The sequence below is a fragment of the Danio aesculapii genome, chromosome 20, assembly GCF_903798145.1.
Source record: "Danio aesculapii chromosome 20, fDanAes4.1, whole genome shotgun sequence".
NCBI classification, from domain to species: Eukaryota; Metazoa; Chordata; class Actinopteri; order Cypriniformes; family Danionidae; genus Danio; species Danio aesculapii.
The window spans coordinates 35,200,785-35,228,723 of record NC_079454.1 but is presented as its reverse complement, the minus strand read 5'-3'; the positions used below and the strand labels follow the sequence as shown (position 1 = coordinate 35,228,723).

The 27,939-nt window shown below is 35.4% G+C and overlaps 1 protein-coding gene across 1 annotated transcript in view; it reads left to right on the top strand.

The window, feature by feature from the left end:
• The first annotated feature begins 237 nt into the window (after positions 1-237).
• Positions 238-27,939, top strand: part of hmcn1 (hemicentin 1) — a 134,288-nt gene continuing 106,586 nt past the window's right edge. The window contains exons 1-4 of the mRNA XM_056480757.1: positions 238-745; positions 18,724-18,794; positions 24,936-25,094; positions 25,240-25,362. Coding sequence (XP_056336732.1) covers positions 496-745; positions 18,724-18,794; positions 24,936-25,094; positions 25,240-25,362 — 603 coding nt within the window. The 5' untranslated portion in view covers positions 238-495. The remainder of the gene's footprint in view (positions 746-18,723; positions 18,795-24,935; positions 25,095-25,239; positions 25,363-27,939) is intronic.

The following is a 27,939-nucleotide window of genomic DNA, read 5'->3' as shown; positions in this document are numbered from 1 at the left end:
ATTTATGCTCTTTTTTAAACTGTGTACTCGTTTTTATATGGAGACTTGTAAAATGTAAACCTTTTCTTCGTGGGTCATGTAAATACACACAAGACCCCCTCGCGACCCCAAAAGAGCTGTGGACCAATAAGAGCGAGGCTTCTTAATACGACGAGTCAGAGTTTGCCTGAGGTGCTTCTCCTCTCGCGTCTGGTGAAAGAAGTTAATAGTGGATCAGCATTTGTGGAGACGACAGTTTGTTGAGAAACTCCAGAGGCGCAGGACGCGCGCGCACTAAAACAATCTCAAAGCATCCTCGCGCAAGCGACCGTCAGAAGAAATCTGACTCAGTGCTTCTTCACACTTTTTTGTCTTTTCAAGACTTTGTTTTTTCCCCAGTAGTGTCTCTGTTGTCAATAGAACCAATGTCTTGTCAATTCCCTTCAGCTCGTCGCTAATTTCTTCTTTTTTTTCTGTCGAGGTTATTTTTGTCGAGAAGCAGTTGGGAATCGCAAGATGGACTTGATAACTTCGCCGTTTTTTGTTGGTCTCATATTAGTTCTTAACGTTTTGTCAACAGCCCAGGACCCAAAAGAAGATGTCCCTGAGGGAGCCTCCACCTTGGCGTTTGTGTTTGATGTCACCGGCTCCATGTACGATGATTTAGTGCAAGTAATTGAAGGAGCATCGAAGATATTGGAAACATCCCTCAGCAGACCCCAAAGACCACTCTACAACTTCGCGTTGGTGCCTTTTCATGACCCAGGTACATACAAACACGTTTCATTCGTTTAAATGAAAATACAAGTTGCCCTCTTTCTATATGCAATTGGACTTTAAAACAATTCTTGATCGCCCATCTAATGATAGAAAATGTTTTGCTTGATAAGTAAACCTATTCCTTAATTTATTTTCTTTTAAATATTGTACAATGTTTTGCTATGTCTTTTATTAAAACGTCTAAAAATTGACAAAGATTTTTTATTGTAAATGTTGATAAATGTGTATATGTTCTAATTCTAATGCAATGTGGTTTGTTCTTGAAACTAGAAAATAATTTTGTGATATTTTCTTGAGACTTATATCGTGTTGCACAACTAAATACATCCTGTTTCAACTACGTTTACAAATGTAGTTCATCTTAAAGAGGACCTGTTGCCAGAAACATGACAAATCTGTTAGTTTGCCGAGAGCTGCTTCATGCTGAAGTGTCTCACACCTACAGGAGGTATCAAAGCATTGTTTGTAGTGCCCAGATGTTCTGTGCACTGAATTCACTGTCATTATCATTCCGTCTATCCAGGCGGAACAACATTGGAAGCATTTAGATGCCTGCAAGTGCTGCCTTTTTTCCAAGGAACATACTTTAATAACTGTACAAGACAGTTAGGATACTCTAATAACACTAATAATTAAATATGTGTCCCAGACAAGTAAGTTGCATGCACCGTAGAGTTTGATCCATCTGAAATGCATCTAAAATATGTCTCTGACTAATGGATCAAAGACTCAAATTTCGGCACAATTCTGACTCTCAACATGGTCGATTCTTTGTCATGTCAACATAGAAGTGCGTTTTTGCTTTGTAAACTTTTCAAGTACAAAGGCAAGTTCACTTCACTAATCTAAACAAAGCCAAAAAGAGAAAATGGCATTTAAATGATATAATTGCAGGGTAAGCAACATGTTGTGGTAAATATGGTAGTACTGATGAAAAATGAGTCTCTCCTAACTCGTCGAAGAGTCAAAAGAAAGTATCATCTAAAGAGATGTAAAGCCTCCCCCTTCTTCGTTCCCAACCTGAATCTGACCTAAAGTGTCCAAATACTCCACGCCAAATACATTTTCCATCCACTCCTTGGGGCGCTCAGGAATTTCTTTCAAGATGCATGCTGTATCTGGTTATTGCTTCAGAATGCGCTGTCCACTGTAACTAAACCGAAAGATTTGCAACACAAAAGAAGACTCTTAGAGAGGGAGATCGAGATTGACTGTTCCTTCGCAAAATCGCTAAATCACTATTCCAGATGTGTGCAATCATGTTCTGAAATCAGGCTTGTGCCTATTTGTTTGTGCTATTGTAGATCGTTTTACGAAGGCTTGCAGATGGGAGATGCGGCCAAAGGAGTGGAATACGCATTATTTAGACAACACATAACATGAGCAGCTTGTTTGTCAAGAAGTTGTCAATCTGCGAGTAGATTTCTGGAAAGTGTTTATATGATAAATCAAAAAACAACTATGCTTTCAGGAACAAAAAGAGCTGGATCAAAGTTAGGCTGTTGGTTCTGTGTGCAGATTTGAATACTTGACTAAAAATAAACCCATCCAACTCAAGTAAACCGATAAAACCAATAACAGCATTTTAAGTTTAACAATTAATCAGAGGTTTTCATAAGATTAGATTTTACACTATGCATTGTTAAAATTTATTGGGTGAGCAAAACATGCAGCCTGTTTACATAAAGGCTCTTGCATCATGCATGCTCATATACTGCTATCAAGTTTCTTTTTCTCAATGGACTCATCAGATTATAGAGGTGAGAATTAGAGTGTCTCATTCTTTGCTTCATCTGAAGCATTTCCCACAACAATTACACATTTTTTCGTTAAACAGTTATATGCAACGGCCAGTGAATATGAGAAACTCGATTGGCTGTTTGTTGCTTTTCATCCTGCACCACTCTAACAACACTTAATTACAAGCATGAAACCTTCCTGTACCTGGGGTTAAAAGCTGTGTTTAAAAAAAAAACCCTGGGTCAAGTACTGTGTGAAACATCCTGTGGAGTTGTTTTAAAGTTGGTTCATTCAGATCATACTATAGTGTGGATGGACAAAATGCATGCATCTTGTAACTTTCCGACTGTGACCTGGAAGAGGAAATAGAAAGTCCCTTGGGCAGTGAATACGGGTTAATAGTCAGTAGAGGCTTCAATGAGTTTCAGATGTCCAGAGATCTTTTAGAGAGCATTTGGGCCGTTGATCAGTGTGTGGCCACGGGCTCCCTGTGCTACTGCTTTCCTGAGAGATACAGTGATGTACTTCACATATACATACACACATACTGTAGCCTGTAAACGTGACCCCCTGTAATCCAGTTCCTGAACTTGCATGTGCTTACAGTTTTTTTTTTTTTAACTGTTTTGCCACAAATTTCAGAACCCTGATGTCAATTTTCAAAACTCAAAACTCTAAACATTCACTACTTATAACACAGGCTCAGTGTTCAAAACTCTGCATGCTGCGTTGATTTCTTCAAAGAAGTCTTGCATTTGCAGGATTATTGGTTCGCATAATCCTTTTATCATACAAATACTACAGGAACATTACTTTAGATCCCCAGCACACAAGATACACATCGTTTTAATAAACAATCAGTACCAATCATTCAATATTTTTGTTTAAAATATATGAGACAGGTTTCATTATGTTTTATACATGAGTGTAGAGGGAATAGTACCGAAGTAAAGTTTTAATCATAATGTAGGTTTACTGTATAAAAAAAACACAGAATAGTCAAATTAAATCAAAAGCTGAAATATGGCATGATCTATGGCAACATATGCAAATTACAATTAGATTTCACATACTGTGTATATATATATATATATATATATATATATATATATATATATATATATATATATATATATATATATATATATATATATATATATATATATATATTTGTGTGTGTGTGTGTGTGTGTGTATAGGTAATGTATTTTTTATATAAATTATATAACATAATAGGTAATATATTTACGTAACATGTATGTACATATTTGCAATTTTAATGGTTGCAAAGGGTGAAGCAGTGGCAGTAGGTAGTGCTGTCGCCTCACAGCAAGAAGTTCGCTGGGTCGCTGGTTCGAGCCTCGGCTCAGTTGGCGTTTCTGTGTGGAGTTTGCATGTTCTCCCTGTGTTCGCGTGGGTTTCCTACGGGTGCTCCGGTTTCCCCCACAGTCCAAAGACATGCAGTACAGGTGAATTGGGTAGGCTAAAATTGTCCGTAGTGTATGTGTGTGTGAACCCAGTGATGGGTTGCGGCTGGAAGGGCATCCGCTGCGTAAAACAAATGCTGGATGAGTTGGCAGTTCATTCCGCTGTGGCCAGATTAATAAAGGGACTAAGCTGAAAAGATGGCAATTTTGGCAATGTTTTGACATGTATGACATATTTTATATATGTGAAATCCATATGAACTAGTATGCCACACGTGTAATTTGCATATACATATTTCCATATATCAGAATTCTATTTTACATTTACATTTAGTCATTTAGCAGATCTGTCATTTTGGGATCTGTGTTTCCATCAATCTGGTCCTCTAAATCACAGTGGTATTTTCATTAGTCAAACATCTTGGAAAGACCCTTCTGTCAATGTGAATCCAGCCCTGACATTGGTTTTGCTATGCTGTGATTGGGCTTTCTTACACACAGTAATGTCAAATATGAAAACATTGTCTGTAAAAGTGGTACATGCAACAAAGAAACCATAAATATGGAATAAGGATGGAATCTATAGATAATGTAGTCCAGTTGGGTCGTCTTCTGTGGTAACTGATGTCATTTAATCTATCCTGAAACTTTCATCATCTAAATATGTAATATTGTACATCAGTACAATAAAGCTATGCAATCCATAAGGCTATGCATCCAGAGTAATGCAACAGTTATTTTATTATTTTGAGTGCTTGTGTAAGTTGATAGTTGCATCATGGTAGTTAAATCAATACACGATTATTTCAAATGTAATGTTTGAGTTGAGATGGGATCAATTTGATGTTTAATTGTGTTATATTAAAAAAGTTTATTTGTTCAGTGAACAAAGTATCTTTGACTTATGTGTATTGTATTCAAGCATTTGAAAAAAAAGTTGCAAAAACGTGCAATTTTGTCAGCGGTTGTGAATTTTGTGTCTAGAGTTTTGAAAATTGACACCAGAGTTCTGAAATTTGTAGCAAAACTATTGTAAAAAAAGCATAAATGTGTGTGATTTAGAGGCCTAGATTAAGTAACACTTAGCTACTTCAAACTGACAGAATGTGGAAACTGTATTTCTCACACATTCTCACTTTTTTCAAGGCTTTTTTTTCATTTTTATTAGACCTATTTATATTATACTTTGAATCTGTCCAAGTACTGGCTTCTGCACAGGCTTTAGGGATCTACAGAGTCAGATCGGAGACTATTTATTCAGTCCATTTCTGTTGTCTTAAAACTGTCAGGGAAGGCTATAACAAATTAAATAGTCTTCACGCTAAGAATAAGTAGAATTGGCATCTTTTGCGACAATTACTATTGACTGACTGAAATTCCCAAGTTTTTGAAGATCTTGATGATGGCAGCTGGGTGGATATGAATATCGGTCAGCTTTCTCTTCCAAAGCAAACATATTACTTTGCATTCCTAGAGTGCAAGAAATAAATATACTCTCTTTTTACATTCTGTTGCTGTTTTAAAATGCTAAAGTAGCTAAACAATCTACTTTTGTGAACGAAACCTGACAAAGTTGATGCCTTTGAAGTTATAATTGCTGCAACATTTTTAATTCTGCACTCTGATTGGTTGCATCTTATCCCTTTTGTTAGAGCTGTTACCAAACCTCTTAAAACATGATAGGTGGAACATTTATGCTTTTAACATTTTCAAAGCTCATTCCTCAACTAAACTGCTCTTTGACCATTTCAGTGCTTGTCCTCAGAAGCTGCATTCATCTCGGAATACCCCTAGATTACAAGGGGATTGGCGTGAACATGGCCCATAATGATGCCATTAGGCAGGAATTTTGTGACGGTGGGTGGGGTTGGCTAAATAGGGTTTTGGAGTAAGACGGAGTATGGTGTAATTCTTCTGTTTCATCTCTTTAATGATGAGAAGAGAATAATATAACACTCTCTAATTTGAGAAGTGTGTGTGTGTGTGTGCTGATTCAGCCCCTCAGGTGTTACACAAGGAGTCTTTTAAAAAAACATAGTGCCACTGTAACTAGTAATTACTGTAAAGCACTTTTAGCAGCCTTATATTTATATGGAGACTTGTGACATATAACAAAATAGATCAGTATGATTTTTTAAATAACTAAATGTATCATTTTATTGAATGAGAAAGCATTAGGTTGATCAAAACCTAGTAAAGATATTCTTTAAAACTTTCTTTTTATCAAAAATCCTGAAATATTCAAGTAATAAGAAGCATTAAAGCATCAAATCAGCATTATTTCTATTAAATCAGGATCATTTGACACTACAGACTGTACCATAATTAAGTAGATTTTAAAATAGACCAATAATAAATAAATGAAAATAGAAATCAGTTTAATTTCAAGAAATATTTCAATAAAATGTAAAAAATAATATTTTTTGCTGCATTTGTGATTAAATAAATGCAGACTTTATGAGCATAAGATTTGTTAATAAAAAATGTCTGAACATGATCAAACTATAAGCATTATGAACAATCTGATGCAGTTCTTGGGATTCCAGCTAGATTGTGACCACATTTGGGCTGCTGATTGTGCTTTCTGAACCGTAGGAAATGTTTAGATTGGACACGGAGAGATTCTGTGACCTTTTGTGACTGGTGCAGTTTAAAGGTTGGAGTCCGCTGGGAAGTTGAACTTGAGATGAGTTTGGAATGAAAGATGAAACGACAACAGATGACATTTGGCCTGAGTGTGATTTTCAGATGGTTGAAAGACAAACATGGATGCTATTAGAGTGTAATTGCATTAGTAGCTGCCATAAGCCTCTGTAACATTATAGCTGGAGTTTTAGATGTGGAGCCGTTTCACTTGCTTCAGGCCAAATAATTGCTTATGCTTGCATATACTGTATTTGCATTATTTTCAAGTTACTAGATAAAAACATCAGAGATCAAACTACCCTGAAGGCAAAAACAACAAACAAAACAGTACACACAGTACTGGTGGAAACCAGGTCTCTTAATATGAGTAAGTGATAGGTTTGGCACAGGTTTTTTTTGTTTGTTTGTTTTTGCTTTAAAGAGGCGGTCCACTACAATATCATATTTTAAACTTTAGTTGATGTATAATGTAGCTGTGCAAGCATAAACAACATCTCTGAATGTAATATGCTCAAAGTTCAATGCAAAGGGAGACATTGGCTTTTACATTAGCAAAGCCTACAGCGAACGAAGTTTGGGCACTACAAAAAAATACATTCGAGCTAGTTCATTATACTCATGTAGGGCGTTCCTCTGATTGGTCAACTAAATTTGAACTTGTGATGTCACCTTCAAATTAAGAGTTCTCTGCGAATTAGCACCCAGGCTTTTAATTATTATTATTTAAATATATATAAACTACATATATATAAAGCTTACATATTCTATCATTTGATCAGTTAGCAAGCTTACATTCATAAAAACATAAATTAGCAGTATTATTACACATTTATCATTAAAATAAGGTCATAGTTCGCTGCCAAACGTCTTCATGCTGAGCAAATATTTCCGAGCAGCACCTGGTTTGCATGATTGTTTCAGAGCTACTGTAGGCCTAAATAATAATAGGCTAATTGTAATAATTATTATTATTTACTTAGTGTATTTACTAAACAATAGTATTTTATTGTTTAGTTTTTTTAAAGTTGTTAGCAGGACCAGGTTTCCTCCTATTTTAATTATATATATATATATATATATATATATATATATATATATATATATATATATATATATATATATATATACTGTATATATATATATATATATATATATATATATATATATATATATATATATATATATATGTATATGTATATATATATTTGTGTTTATCCGTTGTCCTACCCTAAACCAAAAAATGAAAATTGAGCCAAAATCTGTGAGCAAATGAAAAACCAAAAAACGTCTATTTTTCTATTTTTCCTTTTTTTTTTTGTTTAAAACAGAAATGAAATGGATGGAAGATACCCTGATTACAGTGCTTTAGAATCTTTCAATCTGAAAGTTATACATTTTATGGCTGTTAGTAGGCCTAGCCTAACCTAACCAGTCTTAGATTAAGCCTTTGCCGATCAAGTAGTGTGGTTTGTCTCAGTTTTGTCAGAAAAGTAATTTTTTATAGTTCTACTATAGGTTTTGGCTCTTTAGGTGATCATACTTTTCCAGGTGTCCAGTTGTCCTAAATATGAGAGGGGCGCTGTCACAAGCATTTCTCAAAACATACTAGGCTAAGAGGTAATTACCCAGAACATCACATATGTTTATTATCTTATTTTAAATCTGCTACATGGGATACTTGTTTATGTTGGACAGTTAGGACTGTGTTGGTCTTTTGTGTGCAATTAAGTTGTAAGTATTCATTCTGATTTTATTCAGGTTTTGGCTCTGATGGGGAAACACATTTGGTTTGTATCAAATGGGGTCTGTTTGTACTGAGCCCATTTGGTGATAAGATTATGAATGTTTAAATTACATTTAGATTTAGTCATTTAGCAGATGCTTTTGTCCAAAGTAATTTACAGTTGAGGAGGCATTCAGCGATTCAACAAGAGGCAATACACACTAGACGAGTTTATTACACAAAGGAACTGTAAATCCTCAAAAAATAAGTGCTAGAGTAAGGGGGGGTGTTTTTTCACAGAGAGTGTTTCTGCAGGTGGTTTGTCAAGCCCACTCACCTGTGTGAAACCTTTATAAACTCAGTGTTTGTTTTTTTTTTTTTTGGTGCTGATCGTAAGAACATGTCTGGTGAAAAATTGCAAAACTGGTGCAAGTGTTGATTAAAGTGATTAAGAGATGAAAGAGTGTGTTTACTACAGGTGGTTTGTCAAGCCCACTCACCTGTGTGAGGCACACTCAGAATTGCATAATATTTTGGGGTTGTCGTGTGGTGAAGAGGGGGTCCTGGTTTTGCTCAGATTATCAGACATATTTGCATGAGCAAAAATCTCTTTGGTGAGCAAGATGTATGCGGTTCATGTGTAGGCTGCAGCATTAGTTCCAGTTTCCCTTTGTGGAATGACAATATAGACTACTGCCACCTTCAGGTATAAAAAGATACACTGTCTTACACCATAGATATATACACTAGATAACGCATACAGACCTCAAGCATGCGTCAATACCGCTGCCACATTTGGAAAGTGCTCTCAGGACATATGTCATTCATTCGCACTTAGTCAAGACTAAAGTCAGTCTGAAGATGCTGGATTTTAGTGCTGTGTACAGGTGTAATAATGAGCAAACAAAGAAAACAAAACACAAAGGCAGAACATTTCATAGGGAAGATTTCGTTTTTTTACGTTTTTGTATGTTACAAACTTTTGTGCTCAACAAGTATTGATGATTATACAGTCTCTTACTGCACAGATCAAAATGCAAGGTAGCACCAACTCACACTAAATACTAGGCTTATGCTAATTTAGTTGAAGAATACAGCAAACGATGTTATTTAAGTATATGAACAAGATGCTGCAGTGCTAGAAACTTGTATTATTGTCCGCTAAATGAACGAGTCAATTATAACGGGGATTCATTCACAAATGAACAGCTCCCTCCATTAGAATGAGAAGTGAAAGCAGGAGAGGGGGTGTGTTTCAGGACACGGACAAATTTTACTGAGAGGGAGGATAATACATTTACAAGCACACAAGCACACACTCTTTATGGGCAATGCGGTCACTTATCCATTGATGTAGAAAAGTGATGTAAAATTATAAATTTTGTAATTTAAAAAAATATTTGCGTACTGACCACCGGGAAAACTCACGATCATAGATATATGTTTATATATTTATAAATCTTTGGCTCGAGCGGGTCAGTCCTTCATTGCACCTTGGTCCCATATTCATTTCAAAGGACTATCTACCCTGTGCTAAAATGGCGGCTCTATTGACGCATTCCGTCCAATAGACAACAATAACGTAGACGACATCTATTGTAAATATCTATGGTCTCACACAGTCGCAGAACGCACGTTCTTGTTTCAGTCAGCTGTTGTCCATTTAATGTGTTCACGCGCAAATAGGCCCAAATGCTGATTTTGTCACTTGGTGTGTCCTTTACCTAAAATATTTGAATAGAGCCTTCTAATTATCAATATAATACTGAATAGTGAATTTAATTAAATTCTGAATATAATTAAAGAATGATTTAAGATGAGGTAATTGTTGTATAAACTTCAGCAGCACGTGGTTATTATGCGTTTTAATTGCCATGGGACTACTGTAGCAGTTCCTCAATCACAAAATTTGGGGGACAGTTCCAAATCCATAATGAAAACAGAACAAGAGATTGAGCTTTAGGTACAGTTTGATAAAGTTCAAAATAAATAAGAAGCGAAAAAATAATATACACAATTAGAGGCAGTAGAGGTTGAATTTCTCAAAGGAGCTTTAAATAAGCTGAAAATCCGTTTGTAATTTGTTTTGGACATTTTGTGAAAGGAAAAACACTGTTGAGGACTTAATTGGCGATTAAGTATGTATGCTGAATATTCATTTACCTGACTGCTTACTCAGAGGAAAACTTGTCTCGTCCGAATGAAATCCGACTCTCCACTCTAAATGAGATGACATGGGTATTTTACAACAGCTGAAGTGCTGTGAAGATGTGAGACTTTCTTGTTTTTAAATGTTGAAAATGTTTTTGATTAAAAATTAATACAACTGTCTCTTCTTAGAAAAACATTTTGAAAGATTTTAGAGATTGATTTTCTTTCTTTTCACAGATTTCATTATTTTTCATATTCTTTTTTGTCTCTCCCCTACTTTCGACCCCTGATTTGCATTCCTTTCTGAGTTTGTCTATTCTTGTCTTTCTTCATCTCTCTTTGTCTCCCCACTTTTTTTTCCTCCCAGGGGAGTCACTGCCGAAACATTTCCTGAGCGGCTGAAAAAACGCCACTCAGCGCCCAGCTGGCATGTCAGCATCTGCTGTGTCTATGTTATGATCTCTGCTCTGATTCTTGGCTTTACAGAACAAGCAAAGTAGACCTTCTGACCTTCGGTTCAGGCTTTTCTTTGGAAGCCAACCTGCTGAAAGTTTTGTGGTGTGTGTATGAAAGAAGTGTGAGGAAATGGATGGTTTGACAAAGTCCTCTCTGGGTTTGTGGTTTTGAGTGAAAGGAGCATGTGTGTGGTCGATGATTCGGAGTCTTTGCCTATAGGATATTTGACACAATGAAATAAATGTACTTGACATTAAAGCAGAGTTTGTGTACATCATATAAAGTGCTTCAACCATAAGTTTTTTTTTGGTTGGCCCTATTGAGCTCATATGACTAATGCTTTGCACTAGTGTACAGTTGGTTCCCATTAAATGACTTTGTTTCAGGAATCTTAAGTTACCATAAGCAAACTCTCAAAACTCTAAAATTAAAGAAAAATACTTTAGATGTAAAACTGATTTATTTGTTATATTCATACTATTCTGATACTGCGCAGACACTTTGGACAGTCTAGTTTTAGCATTTTTAATAAAACTCAATGTAGCTACGTTTTCCAGACAGACATTGTCATTTTGGTCACATGCAATTCAGCTAAACCTATTATGTCATGAGAAAGTTATGGACTTGCAAGCAGTGACTTGGCAAGGCTTGAAAACAAATGTACTGTACGTCAACCAGTGCTCTATATGTAGGGCCAGCAGTCGATGTTTCTGGTTTTGAAATGATTGTATGTTGAAAGTAATGAAAGCCACATGTTATGTACTGTAGCTGTAGATATCATTCATGTTGAGCCACTGAGATGAGCTGATTTATAGTTTGTGAGGTCTCACTAAAGAAAGGAACCAAGTAAGAAACTTTGTGTTAACTGTTTTGATCACAATCCCCGTCCAAACAACCTTTTTTTTTTTTTTCAACAAAAGATTTTCAGTTTTAATTTTCGCTGTGAACCGCGATCGTTTTTACAACCATGTTGCCTGTAGCCCAAACTTGACAAAAACTCTAAGGTAAGTGTTTTTAATTGCTGCAGTGCATATTTAGAAGATTAATATTATATTAATTCTAGGGCTGCACAATATATCATTTCAGCATCAATGTTGCAATGTGAGAATCGGCAATAGTCACATCGCAGAATCTGCAATGTCAAACTTGGATTATATATATATATATATATATATATATATATATATATATATATATATATATATATATATATATATATATATATATATATATATATATATATATATTTTTTTTTTAACAAGTGTTTTTATTGCTTTACATTTTTCAATAATTACCAAACAACGCAACAACAATTTAAAAAATACACAAAATAAGCATGATAATGCGAAGAAAATAATGGTAAAAATAATAATTAAAATATATTTTTAAAAATTCATTCAAATTAAAAAATAATAATTTATTATTAAAAACAAATAGGGCATATAAACGGTTACAAAGAAAGTACAAAGATGCAATCAATTGGGGTAGTGAGCATATTAAGCATTACACTGCTGAATCCACATTACATTGGTTCAGGGGATCAAGAAATGGTGGCCATATATTGTAAAACTTATCAAGACTGTCAATAACTCCATAATGGACTCTTTCTATGTGCAATATTTGAGTGAGATAATGTCTTAAATTGAGGAATGAAATCTGATTTCCACAGTTTTAGAATGATACTCTAAGCAATTATCATTCCATAAATTATGGTGCTGGACAAATTATAATCCAGCAGAGAACAAGAGTACCCAAATATAGCAATATATATCTTATAGCAAATATTTCTTTGTCAGGTGTAAAGGAAAAACCATACATATCAGAAAACCATTTAAATATGTCACACCATAAATCATACAGTTTTGGACAGGTAAACTGGGATTATAATTAACCAAAACACGGTTCAGAACATGAGATTTGTGGTGTTGTTGCAAAGTTTAACTGTTTATTTAATAATTTGAAAGTCTTTCATTTGGATGTCTTTTTAAGGCCTGTGACTATAAGATTTCAAGAGAATTTAAACCATTTGAGCACAAAAAATTATAATGTTTGCTGCTTTAGTAAAGAATAATTATTTATTTAATACAATAGAATACAGACAATTTGGTGTTATTTTATATTTGATTCTTTAATTTCTATACTTTAATACAGCCAAACCAAAAACCATAAAGTATTGTTTATTTAATTGTTAACTTAGTTTGGTTGTTTTCACTTGTGCTTTATTTCATTTTTTTGCACATTTTTGTATATATTTGATGCAGATGGACTCTACCAGTAATGATTCCAGTGAGTATAAAATTAGAAATTCTTTCCAAATAGTCATCTTGTGAAATTATTTTCATATCACAAACAAAACATCACAGTGTCAGATTTTTCAATATTGTGCAGCCCCCTAATTAATACTGAAATCTATGATTTTTCTCTTGGTGTGTTTTTGCAGTTTTAAACATTTAAAACGTAGAAAAAGTAGAATTTTACATATTCTGAAGACATTTTGTAGTTCTTGGCCAAATATCCTACTGCCATGAAATCTTGTTCAGCATTGCCTGAAAATTATAGGTGCATCATGTGTAGGAAGCCTATTGTTGAGGAAATAAAGACATGAAAGATATGTGATATTCCATATTTGATATTTATTACTAATTAACATTTTTATGCCGTTCACTTATAACTATTTTATTTTATTATACTGTTTTTTGAGCAGCTGAAATCACATGAGTGAAACACTTTGACCCATTTCGACAGTTTTATGGGGGGGTTTTATGCTGCATCCTCAGCCATTCGGTGGTGTCAGTCAAAGATAGGATCCTCAAGGCCAAAGCAGTCATGCTACTGGTCTTAATTAGAGACACATTTGCTTTCGTCCTTGGATCAAGCATACAGTAGCTCTTGTCTACTGATGACATCATCAATATGCTGCTCTATATCATTAAAATACCAAATTATGTTGTTTTAAAAATAAAATTAAAAAATACTTTTAAGCTATCGTGTTTTTTTTTTCAGCAAGAAAATCCATCTCTTTATGTGGTTTGATGAGAGCAGTGTTGGATTTTTTTCCTGAATAGTTTCCATACATATTGACATACTGTAAACCTACAAACCTATTTGCAACCCAGGCTCATTCTGAAAACCTCTACCTCTACATTTCTGGAGAGCACCAAATACGTCCCAGGAGGTATGTTTTTTTGCAGTTTTTGTTTTCACGAATCTGCCAGAGGCCGCTGTGTATGCTTTTTGAGATCTCAAATTTCTCTCACGAGTGCCATTCACACCTGCGGTTCCGCATAAATCCACCAGAGGCCGCTGTCAACTGACTGAATGACTAACTGACCGATCGTTTAACCCCCCTCCTTCATTCCCTAAACCCAACCAATAGTGTTTTCAATAGCCCTGATTGACCAACACCCACCCTACTTTCCTAAACCCAACTGACAGTTTTATAAAGCAATCCAGAAAAAGAAAAGCCCTCACCTAATTTTTACCATGTTTTCAGATTTTACCACATTCTCACCCTGTTATTTACTTGTTTATATTATTTTTTAGCTTCTGTTTTTCTTACCCACTTTCTGAAACCGTTCTTCACCAGACTTGAACCCCATTGTCATGGTCAACTCCTCTTTGCGTCTTAAGTCCGCCGACGTACATGGCGAGTTTACTTGGCAAACTGGTAACAGTGGGAAAGCAGTCCATACGGAGGTTAGCGGTCAGCTGGTAAGCGCGAAAAGGAACAGCATGCCCCATAGCGTTCATTTCAAAGATGAAATGCAGCCATACATACTTTTGGCTACATAATTCATGATACCCAGAAACGTATATAGGGCTACGTTTTCAGAATGAGCCTGTGTTTCATTTGACATTAATCCACACACACACATCCCCCTTGATATGGTGCTCGCGAAACATTTAACCTAATTACGAATGCTGAGAAACGTTTTTTTTGTAAATCTTGAAGCAACAACTAACAGTGTGAATACAATGTTGCTGATATGTTTGATCAAATTAATGCATCTTGCATTCTTTATTTCAAAGGAGGACACTTGTAAAAACCAATTTACTGTAATTAATAGTAATAACTTAACTAATAACAGTAATAACTCCGTGTTTTTCTTTCATCTTTATGGCACTAATATGGAGTATTGAGATACTCTCCTGAACACTGGTTGTGGTTATGTGGAGGAGGCCCTGGCTCATATTGAACTGTTATTTTTCATCAGTCAATTTTTTTCTTGCCCTTACAAAGGCTTACTGTTTTGGTAGTTTCCTGGCAAGATGCTGAAGTAATTGAATTGATTATTCGGCATCAGAGAAATATTTTGGTTCCTAAAGGAGTCTGTGCAACATATTTGCTGTCAGCGGATGTTTTAATAGCATTAATTACTGTTATTTCCTCCACATGTTTAACATCTCATGATGTTAGTAATTCTGTGTATTTATTTTAGTTAGATTTTTGGTTATTTTTGGACTCCGTTTCTGAGTCATGTAACTACAATTTATAAATATAATCAATCTTGGATCCACACGCTGTTGTTGGAAATGTTTATGTAAACACTTCTAACATTTAGGAAGCACTAAAAAAATAGCAAGGATAATCTCATAAACGTGCCAAAGCAATAAAACAGTTATTTGAGCTATCTGCACTGGCATCATGTATTGTCACTGTTGTCAGTGCTCTGTAATAAATATAACAATGTTTATCCCAGCGTCATTCCTTCATTTGCATAATAGATGGTGTGACTGAATCAGAATCTCTTGATCGCTGGAATAAATGGGAGGAAAACAAATGTTCAGGGCTGTTAATATGATTGCTTCGACATCTATATAAACTCTCTGGTGTTTGGCAGGAGAGATGTGGGGAGGGTTAGTAACTCAACTTCCACAGTGGTTTCCCAGGATCCATCCATCTCTTTTTTTTTAAGCCTGTTCCTTACTTATTCGTGAAGATGAACAAGCTGAAGTAATTCGGCCTTCAGCGAAATGATCATCTAATTGAAAATGAGTTCTTAATAACAGAAATAATTAAAGAAGCCAAAGAGCATACGCTTCATTTATAAAACCATTTGTATAATAAGATTTTAATAAATGATGCAATATATATTGTGCATGTATTATAATTAAGTAATACTGTATATCTGAGGAGTTTCTGTTTTTAAGGATATATTTTTTTTACTTAAAAAAAATGTACTCATCCTTTTACTTGTTCAAAACCTGTATGATTTTCTATATTCTGTTGAACTGTTACCAATGATGCAGGACAATGGATCCGCATGCAGTTTATTAATATCACATGGTTTATTAATCCACATGTGGTTTATTAAAAAGAGTAGTAAGGCAGGCAACGGTCAAACAGGAGCATAAGAGGTCATTCAAGATTGTAGTAAAAAAGGCGGCAAAGAATCAATAACGGGAAAACAAAGCAAGGATTAAAAGACTAGACAGGATTAACACTTTGTAATGTTACAGGTTAACAGGGAACAAGACTCAGCAGTGTTTGTGAAAATGAGAGGTGTCTTTATAGTCCATGTAATCATTAATCATGAGTTTCAGCTTTGTGTGTGTGAGTGGTCGGATTATTGTCAGCTGGAGCGGGTGTTGATTGGCGCGCAGCATCATGGTAGTTGTAGTTCTCATTGATATGCATAGGCTAGATCACTGGTGATCGTGACGTGAACACAAAAGAAGGATATTTTTGAAGACTTTTCAAGAAGGTTGGAAAACAGTAGTCACTGTTTTGCGTAGCACAGTATGTTTTATTATTATATTGGTTACCGGTTTCCAACATTCTTCAAAAACATCTTTTGTGTTTCAAAAATGTGTTTGGAACCACTTTTGAGCAAGTAAATAGTGAGTGCATTTTCATTTTTGGTGCACTATCCTTTTCATATTGAAATTCTGAAATACATGCTGTGGAGCTTACAGTGCTTTCACAATAAAATGAATGACTTTTTCCTCGAATTAATGGGTTCCTTTTAAATGGTTTCAAATAATGGATGCTTGAAGTGTTTGATTAGATCTGTCATCATTATTTAGAGTTGAGTGTCAATGAAAAATTTTTTTTTCATTTTCTTTAATGGTCTCATCTAAAAAACTTTTTTATATAGTTAATTTCTACTCCTAGGTTCTATAATTCTTCATCTCTGTTATTCCCCATAATCTTAAATGTAGTTTCTTCTTGGACTTCCTGTCCATACTTAATGTTTTCCAAAAATGTCAAAAAATTTTCCCCTTTTCAAAGAGGTTCTAATTCAACTGGCATTTAATAGCCCTCACATCACTTCACCACTTCCTCGACTTTTTAAAAATATTTCCATGTACACTTTGCCCCAGTTTCCCTTAACTGTGATGCTGTTTTTAGGTCAAAAGAAAAGGCACGAAGGACCAGTGCCAAAGATAAAACACTTTAATCGAGAAAAATGTCCCAAGAGTGTGTAGGCTTTTCCATTCATGAAAGTATTCACTTGAAAGCCAGTTCAACAGTCAAAATTACTATCCTGTTAGTCTTAAACACGGCTTTGATCACCTAAATGTTCTTTTTCTGCACTTCAAGGGTTTCCCCGTGCTGCCAAAATATCAGCATTCTGAAACAATTCCTCTTGATGGAGATTTTAGAGTTCTGCGAGCATTTATTTATATCAGTGTTTTCAATAAGTCACGTTAGACCATAAGGTTTTCCTTTGTTAACACACACACTAAAATACAAACCATAGAAAATCAGTTATATTTTTATTCGCAGAAGATGGTAATACTGTATGTGCAAGCACAGAATACACTTTAGAGACACTTTAGATATGGGGAATGCTTCAAAAGGACCTCAAAGTCTCTGTTGCACAGCCCTATAATTTACAGTGTCAAGAAATTTGTAGCTTTTGGACACTAATGCACTTCCTTAGATTTTTTTTTTAACATCAAATGCTTTTAAATCGGTTCAAAGAGAACGAATTTGCCGAGTGGTTTGGGAAAAGCTAAATTCATCCAGAAAATAATCATACTAATGTGACTATTTTGTTTTATTAAATGTGTCTGATTGCAGTGTGGGTTGATGGTGTGTGCGATTGGTCTAATTCTTCCTTGGGGGGAAAAACAACATGTTTAACAGTTTTACAGTTCATCAAACCTCGAAACAAAGAAAGCTGGAAAGCAGAGACAACGTGGATTTAGAAACGACACATGATGTCATTGGCCGTGCAAACACTGACATAGACAACCGCAGTGCAATGGTTTCATGCCAGACTCTCTCCATGCTGACAGAAGAGCATACCTGAGTTATAAGGTCTTTCCTATTATGAAAAGAACAGCTGATGGGAACATAATGAGAACAGGCTGGTCTTTCAGGACAGAGGCACTGCCAGTCAAACCCAGCGGGGTTACCTACCACAACATGCTCCGCCAATTAATGAAGTGCTTGCTTGGACTGTTCAATTAAAGTGTAATTTAAGAAATTGCCTTGTCTGGTTATGAGGCTGTTCTGAGTCTACAGCTCATAATATAGGCACATTCCACATGACCTCAGTGTAATATACTGTAGGAGTTAAATCCCTAATTTTATCCTATGTTAATCCCAACTGTATATGAGATTTCTATGAGAATTGTGACATTTCTAGGGCTTCGGAAATACTCCTGGCACTGAACAGGAAGCTCCCTGTCACCCTGGTTTAACTGTGACCCTTAATCCTAGACATCCGCCACCGGCTGCCAGCATAAATATTTGGCATCTGTGCGGACAAAACAAAACCCGTTTTTAATCTTTAAGATCTATGAGGTCATTTGACTGCAGTCCAGCAGCTTATTTCTTTTGCCTCTAACAGCATTTGTTGTGTTTCTGCAGAGATCGGGCCCATTACTATAACAACTGATCCAAAGAAGTTCCAGGATGAACTGCGGGAGCTTTACGTCCAGGTGAGTTTGTGCTTTTCACTTTGGGTTTGTTGACATATTTGATATGTGGTCCGGTAGGATTTATGTTCATTCCAAAAGAATTATAAATATATGTGGCTTTGGACTACAAAAATCAATCATAAGTCAGTTTTTTACACAAAAAAAGAAGATTTATGCAACCTCTGAGTGAGCTTTCTATTAATATTGGGTTTGTTGGGATAGGACAATGTTTAGCTGAGATACTACTCAAATCTGAGTGTTAAAAAGGGACATGCTAATGAAGTACAACGCTAATAAAAAGTATGATATATTTATAGTAGGGAAATTTACAAAAAATCTGAGGAACGTTATTTTTATTTTATATTATATAAATTTTTGACACTGAAGAAAAAACTATTATTTTGATGACTACAATGTACACTACCTCACAAAAGTCTTGTCACTGATGCCAGTTGTAAAAGCAACAAATAATAACTTGGCTTCTAGTTGATCATTTGAAAAAATGGCAGAAGGTAGATTTTTCAGATGAATCATCTGTTGAACTGCATCCCAATCATAACAAATACTGCAGAAGACCTATTGGAACCCGCATGAACCCAAGATTCTTATAGAAATCAGTCAAGTTTGGTGAAGGAAAAATCATGGTTTGAGGTTATATTCAGTATGGGGACGTGCGAGAGATCTGCAGAGTGGACGGCAACATCAACAACTAGGTATCAAGACACTTGTGCTGCTCATTACATTACAAACCACAGGAGAGGGCGAATTCTTCAGCAGGATAGCGCTCCTTCTCATACTTCAGCCTCCACATCAAAGTTCCTTAAAGCAAAGAAGATCAAGGTACTCCAGCATTGGCCAGCCCAGTCACCAGACATTAGCATTATTGAGGATGTCTGGGTTAAGATGGAGGAGGCATTGAATATGACTTTATGTTCCAGATGACTTTATGTTATTTGAGTCATTGCAGAGATAAAAATCGAGGCCTGATCATATTTTATTTTGGTAAAATAAGCAGAATATAGAGATATTTGCCTTTCACATTAGCCACTTCTGATACCAAATGATTAACAAGAGTTATTCAAGTTATTATTTGTTGTTCCTAATATTTGGGTAGGCGACAAGGTAGTGTATTTTTGGCTTTTGCAAAAGCTCCATGCAACTTAAGACTGGTTTTGTGGTCCAGGGTCACATGTCATTCTTTTTGACACAATATTCACTTTGCTAAGTTGTTCAAAATTAATACTTTCTCATGAAGTAGAATCTTATATCCATAGTAGAATCTATGTCAGATTTGGCATGTATGTGGCTAATGGCCCAAGAGTGGTACAAGATGGTACGGGTCGGTAAGGGTCACCTTTATCAGGCTTGCGTTTCAACTGCCAAAAGTGTACCAATGGCATGGGCGTGGTGTTCGACAGAAAGTTTTAATCGATGTCATTCTCACTTGAGGAAATGTCACAGTAAGGCTGTATGGGTCGTTCACATATCATATGAAAAGCACTTCTCACCAAACAGATGCTTTATACACATAAATACTTGTGTAAAAATTTTCATTACTCATCTTTCTATGTACATGATTTGATTATAACTGCAGATCAATGATAACGTCTGCAATTATATCAAAAAAATGCACCATATATGAGCACATACAGACCCTTACACTCTCTGATATGTTACCAATTACAGATAAACTACACACAGCATATATTTAGTCCTTATTTGAGTTCAAAAACAACACTCAACATAAAGCCCACAGTCAGTACAAACCTCTCATCTGTAGCTTTAATCTTCACCAGCACATGTAACCTCTCAGAAAGTAATTCCATCATTCCGAGTTCATAATGGTCCAAAAGGCGATGATAATAGTTAAACATAGCAGTTTGTTCATCTTTTAGGTATCTGAAAGAATCATTTGCTCCTTTGTTTTTTCACACTTCACTCCTGCGTTTGTTAGTTTCTGAAAGGATCGGATGTCAGAAGCATTTCAATAATCATGCGCACATTATTAATTTGAGCTCAAGAAGTTTGTTATTTCAGATATAGAAGCACGTCTCTCTCTCTCTCTCTCTCTCTCTCTCTCTCTCTCTCTCTCTCTTTCTCTCTCTCTCTCTCTCTCTCTCTCTCTCGGAGAAGTGAAATTGGTCACGCTTTAGATGGCCTTGTAAACAACTAATATTACAGTGCACAGGGTAGATTCTGCTCTTTTTCTTAGCTTTGTGGCTGTTCATAAAGATGACGACAAGGTTTGTTTAAGCTCGGGTCGACTATGGCTTGTTATTATACAGTATGTATATATTATTACGGTGTAATGTGTCGGCTGTGTATTTTAAAATAGCGCTTCCTTTGTTTTCATTCTCCTGCTTGTGTACACGCTAGTGACGTATCTCTCTAAACCAATAGCGTTCAGCTGTGCGTCTTGCTCCGCCTTTTGGTACCCTTTTGTCGTGCTAGGTACCCTTTGCAAAGGTCATAAATGCGTACCGAACTGTACTGTACCATACCACTCAGTGGAAACAAGCCATAATATAAAGTGTAAGGTATAAGGTGATCTAGAGGTCTGGATTTTAGAGAAAAAAAAAGGAAGCATTTTATCGGACTGCCAAATAAAACAGCAGCATAGATCTGTCCAAGTTAAAACATATATTGATAAAAGCTTGACCAATTTTTGCACATTTGATATTTCATTCACTTTTTGATGGCATTTTATTCAAATTTCTGAATATTGATAAATAATCATGATTATTCAACTGACAGATTTATCCATAGATTTATGCACACAGAAGTACACATAAAAAAATAATAATAAAAACATATAGAACAGAGTTGGACAATTCTGTTTTACCCACCAGCCAATTTGGCTACTGGGCTTAGTCAGTAATAAATTACGTAATAGATTAGTGCTGTTTTAGACTGATTGTTTGAATGAATTTGCTTCTCATCATTAGACTAAAAGGTAACACTTTATTTTGATGGTCCATTTGAGTATTAGTAAACTGTCTGCTTAATATCTGTTGTTATCCTCCTTCAACAGACATTGAACTGACTATAAGAAACTTAGCAAATACATGTCAACTTACACTAACCCTAACCCCAACCTAACAGTCTACTTATAATCTAATGAGAATTAGTTGTCATGTAGATGCAATGTAACTTAAATTCAACAAATGGACCATCAAGTGTGACCGACTAAAATCTCATCTGAAACTTAGCCATCATCAGAACATTCTGTGTCTTTCTGTAATTTATTTATGCTATTTTTGTACAATTATTTTAACTGAGAATATTGAATGAATCTTGTATTACATGTTTATGCATTAATGTTCACATCTCTAGTTTTGTCCATGAAAATACACCAATAGAGGTGTTTATGGCATATGTCAAACTGTTTTTGTCCTGTGTGATTGCAGAGGTGATTTGCCATGTTAACAGTTTGACATGGACTCCCTATAAAGGAGTCTAAACTGCCCTTTGTCTGGTTCTCAGCATCTGTCCCAGTTGTTTAGACCAAGCCAAGTCAAATGCAGACACACTGATTAGGTGCAGTTCTGAACTGGCACAAAGAGTGTTTGTTTTTGTTTGTATGTCTCCGAGGCATACATTCATGCAGGATAGGATTCAGTCTAGTTTGTTTGGAGTTTGTGAAAGTGATACATTATTCATAGCACCATTTGCTGGTAATGTCTTTTCAATTTTCAGAGAATAACCTGCTCCTGTTAATGGACTCTAGGGTTCTGTTCTGAGCACATTCTTCATCTTTTACTACAATCTTTTCATTGTTTGTTGATTAAGTTTGCTGTTTCCAGATGGTTAATTCAGACATGTACCCTCTGGAATGCATGAAGACAAGAATATTTTCTCTTTATATGAGAAAAGACAGACGTACCTGTATCACAGCTATATTGCTGTACACCAGCACAAAGTTTACTTTTATCCATGTTGGTTGAAAGGAAGGCACGTATCTAACAGAACTCTTGGAAGTCGTCCATTTGGGTCCAAGATTGTGCTCTGTGTTTCATTCCAAGGTCAACATCAGTTGCAGGCTTGACTTGACTCCCATGACAAGCTTTACAGCATGCCGTACATTTTCTTCTTTCATGATTAGGCCAAATCTGCTTGCTGTCTGACCAGCTCATTGCGCTTTTCCCAACTCAAGATAAATATCTGCCTTTGAGGAATTCGAACGTTCCACCATCAGAACTTGCTGACTGTGTGCAATTTGTTTAGATTTATTTGTGTAGTGGTTTTTGTAGTATAATATCTAGAGAGAAAAAGAAAACAAATAAGGAAGATAAGACAGCCTTTTAATGAGCAAGCCAGGGGTAAAAGGAGATTATGTTGCTCAAATAGTTGAGCATGCTGCTAAAAACAGAAAGGTTTTGTATTTGTTTCTCAGAGAATTCAAGAATGACCAAATGTATATCTTTTTGTTATTTAGAATCTACTTGTAAGTCGTGACATATGGAATACTGTTTCGGGTCCAAGCCGCTATTCATTTGAATTGAGAAAATATTTGTTTATGACCACTTTTAGTCATATCACACATTAAAGTGAATTTTATTTAAAATCATGGTGTACACAACAGTCTCTGGGGGTTCCTGCATCACAGACACCAATATTTTAACAATTTATTAAAAAAATTAGGTTCCACTTTACATTAAGTGGCCTTAACCATATGTACTTACACTGAAATTATTAATTTGTTACATTGTACTTATTGTGTAAATACATGTTTTTAGATTGTACTTATGCTTGATTAAATACCTGTATGTAATTACATCTGTAATTACATATGTAAATACACTGTTGACCATCCCTTACACCATAATCCATCCTTAAACCTACCAAACCACCAAACCTGTCCAAAACCCTACCTGTATCTCAACCCAAGAGCACCAGAAGTGTTCTGCAATACATTATGAACAAAGTAAGTACATAATAGTTAAGGACACTTGATATAAAGTGGGACCAAAAATGAATCACTTTCTGGCCATCGGATATAAGGCAAGGATGTATATATATATACAGTATATATATATATATATATATATATATATATATATATATATATATATATATATATATATATATATATATATATATATATATAGTGATCGTGATCTTTGAAAGTATTAGAGTGCTTTGTAATTGTTTATTATTACCATTTGTTTAGTCTCCCCATACAGTTTGATAGAGTGCTTGGACCCGGAAGCCGCTTCATGTGACGCCACACTTAACAAACGGATAAGTTGCACTGTGAAAACATCTGGCAAAATGCATGAATGAAATGGCAAGGAAAAATAAGCATGTCTTCATATAAGACCTGTTAGGAAACAGATTGGAGCAGTTACATGATTTGCATTATTTTAATGACATAAATAAATAAATGCAGTGGCGCAGTAGGTAGTGCTGTCGCCTCACAGCAAGAAGGTTGCTGGTTCGAGCCTCGGCTGGGTCAGTTGGCGTTTCTGTGTGGAGTGTGCATGTTCTTCCTGCGTTCGCGTGGGTTGCCTCCGGGTGCTCCGGTTTCCCCCACAGTCCAAAGACATGTGGCACAGGTGAATTGGGTAGGCTAAATTGTCCGTAGTGTATGAGTGTGAATGGATGGATGTTTCCCAGAGATGGGTTGCAGCTGGAAGGGCATCCGTTGTGTAAAATATATGCTGGATAAATTGGCGGTTCATTCTGCTGTGGGGCGACCCCAGATTAATAAAGGAAATAAGCAGAAAAGAAAATGAATGAATGAAATTAAGTAGAATTTAAGTAAGCATGTTGCTTGTTATCATTTTAACAGTGAATAGTAGATACTTTAGCAAGAATGCAATAAATAGTTTAAAGGTTACAGTAAATACATTTGTAAATTATAAGTGATAAGTAATAAATTCTGAAACAAAATGTCAAAAATAAATTCTGTGCTTTTAAACTTTCTGCTCAATCCTCAAAAATCTATTTCCACCACAAAATACTAAGCAGCACAATTTTTTTCATAATATACAAGTCAAATCAGCATATTCGAATGGTTTCTGGATCATGTGACACTGAAGATTCAAGTAATGGTTGCTGAAAATTCGACAATGCCATCACAGAATTAAATTAGTATTTAAAATGTATTAAATCAGACAGTTGTACTAGTTTGTCTCAATCAAATAATAATGGTCTTTTCAGGGAGGTGGAGATTGTCCAGAGATGAGCATCGGAGCCATCAAGATTGCCCTTGAGATCTCCTTACCAGGGTCCTACATTTACGTGTTTACAGACGCCCGCTCAAAAGACTACAGGTTGACCCATGATGTTCTTCAGCTCATTCAGCAGAAACAGTCACAGGTAATCAGATCTTTTACTCTGATTCCAGCTTGCAGTTTCAGGCAGTTACTTGAAGCTAAATGAATGTATTTAATGTGCTGTATGTTTAATATCATCTGCGCAATTTGAAACATGTAATAAATATCGATATCGTGTGTGTGTGCAGGTTGTTTTTGTGTTGACTGGTGACTGTGACGACCGTTCACACATCGGCTATAAAGTATATGAAGAAATTGCCTCGACCAGCTCGGGACAGGTCTTCCATCTGGACAAGAAACAAGTCAATGAGGTAAGACTGCGTTAGGCTGATCTAACTAAAGAATATTCATTTGAATGTTTCTTTATGCGGCATCACAGTGGCACAGTGGGTAGCACGATCGCCTCACAGCAAGAAGGTCGCTGCATCGAGCCTCGGCTGGGTCAGTTGGCATTTCTGTGTGGAGTTCGCATGTTCTCCCTGTGTTCGCGTGGATTTCCTCTTCCACAAGTCCAAAGAAATGTGATATAGGTGAATTGGGTAAGCTAAATTGTCTGTAGTGTATGTGTCTGAATGAGTGTGCATGGTTGTTTCCCAGTGATGGGTTGCAGCTGGAAGGGCATCCACTGCGTAAAACATACAATATGCTGGATAAGTTGGTGGTTCATTCTGCTTTGGCGACCCCAGATTAATAAAGGGACTGAGCTGAAAAGAAAAAGAATTAATGTTTCTTTATGGTTCAAGCAAAAATGGGTTGCTGCTTATGTTTATGTCCGAGAAATAACAAAAGAAATCTTATGATATCCTGCTCAGATCATTATCCACTTGACTACACCACTCCATAACCTGACAATAACACATTATTTTAAAAGATTGAAAAAGCTTTTATAGGTCAGTGATGCAGTGTGCTCACAGATGATGGCTTTACTTTATTTGAGCAAGGTTTCATGAACATAAGTGCAGGATACTTTTTTATTGCTCTCTGAAAACCAAGGATTTAGAAGAGTTTGCTCTTTTTTGATGTTCCAAGAAATTCCCATCAATCTTTATACAGTATACAGTCTAGTTGGTGATACTCCAGAATTTTGACATTGGAATCAAACATAAACTGAAATATTTGAGGAGACATGAAAGAGATTGTATAATTTATCATTCTTAAAATACTTCTCAAAATTTACAGTTGTTTTAAAATCTCTCTGTTCTAAGCCGTGTGATATAAATTTGTTTAGTTTCTCTGTCGTTAAATTGAACCTATTGTTGATGTCAACGTTATGCTTATTCTGATTTAAAGTCCATTTTTAACCAATTGACTTTTTCTTTACTGTGTGCTTGGTACAGTGTGACTTTAAGAACTGAGAAATATGAATAAATTAATTATATATAAAGTACTACATGGTTCAGAACAGTGTTAGGTAAGTTACCTTTACAAAGTAATAGATTGCAAATTACTGATTACAACTGGAAAATTGTAATCTGATTACATTACTAATTACTTCATATAAAAGTAATCAGATTACTAATTACTTTACTTTGAAGTTAGTTTTAAAACATATAAAATATGTTTTTTTTTTCTTCGAAAAACTATGTTTGTAACGTAAGTAACGCAATTACATTGGCTTTATTAACTGTAATCAAATTACACAAATATTAAATGTAATTCCTTACATTACTGTGTTCCCCAAAAATGTAATTAGGATACAATAACCTGTTACAGTGGAACGTGTTACACCCAACTCTGGTTAAGGGTTATGTTTTTAGAGTTAGTTTCATGTGCTGTAATTATGCATTGTTTATTGTTATCAATTTAGTAAGTATGTGGAACGTGTAAAACAGCGTTTCATTTATTTCACTTTATTTAGATTTACTTTGTAGTTCAAATATGTGAATATCAATTTTGTAATGAATATTAATAATGACATTTTCTGGTGGTATTCAGAGCTCCTGTAAAGGCACGATATGTAAGATTTTTTTCATAACAATATCCAAAAACCACAGTGTTGTATATTTCTCTGACTTTATGTACTTAATATTTTGTAAAGCTATTTTTAACTGGTGATACGGACTTTGCATGTGTGGCTATGCTAAATTAACCCTTTTCAAAAGACTGTTATGATGCCTATGTTTAGATTTTTAAAAAATGTATGAACATTTATTTGTATTCATGTGTTTATGGCAAGACAGTAAATTTGGCTTTGTTCTCTCTCCTCTCTCCCATTATTAGTCTCACACTATTGTTTTCTTTTTTCTGAAAGTCTTGATAACACCATTGTGGATTTTTATTTTATTATTTCAGCAAATAGAAAAAAAGTACTTGTCGTACTCTCCCATTCACTGCGCTCTAAGTTTGTCCAACTATGACAACTTCCACAACTGAGAAATGTGAAAAGGGTCTATAACATTACACACCCTCGATTTTCGGTTTGATTTTATAGCAAACAGAGAAATACCAAAGTTTTTATATCTTGTGTGTTTTATTAGCCTGCACGGAGCAGCATTATAGACCTTTTTCTTTGTTGCTGCATGGAGGGCGCCATAGTGTACAGCATTTTTCGGTTGGATGCTTAGAACTTCCGTTAACAGCGTTTACAACTGGTAAATCTTGATCCTAAAAAGGTTGTCAATACAACCAGAGTGTTTTTGTGATACACAACTTTGATTTTGAAAGATGTGTGTTAAAACCGTTTTACTTCTGTCAGATGCGGTTCAAGTGCAAGAGAAAAATGTTCTCCTAATTCAGTGTCTGCCTTCAGATCAGATGCTGAAATACAGCGTCAGTGTTCCCGACCTGTCAGCTGTTATACTGTACTCAGCAGCTCCTCAATGCGCACACACACACACACACACGCACACGCACACGCACACACACACACACACGCACATGCACACACA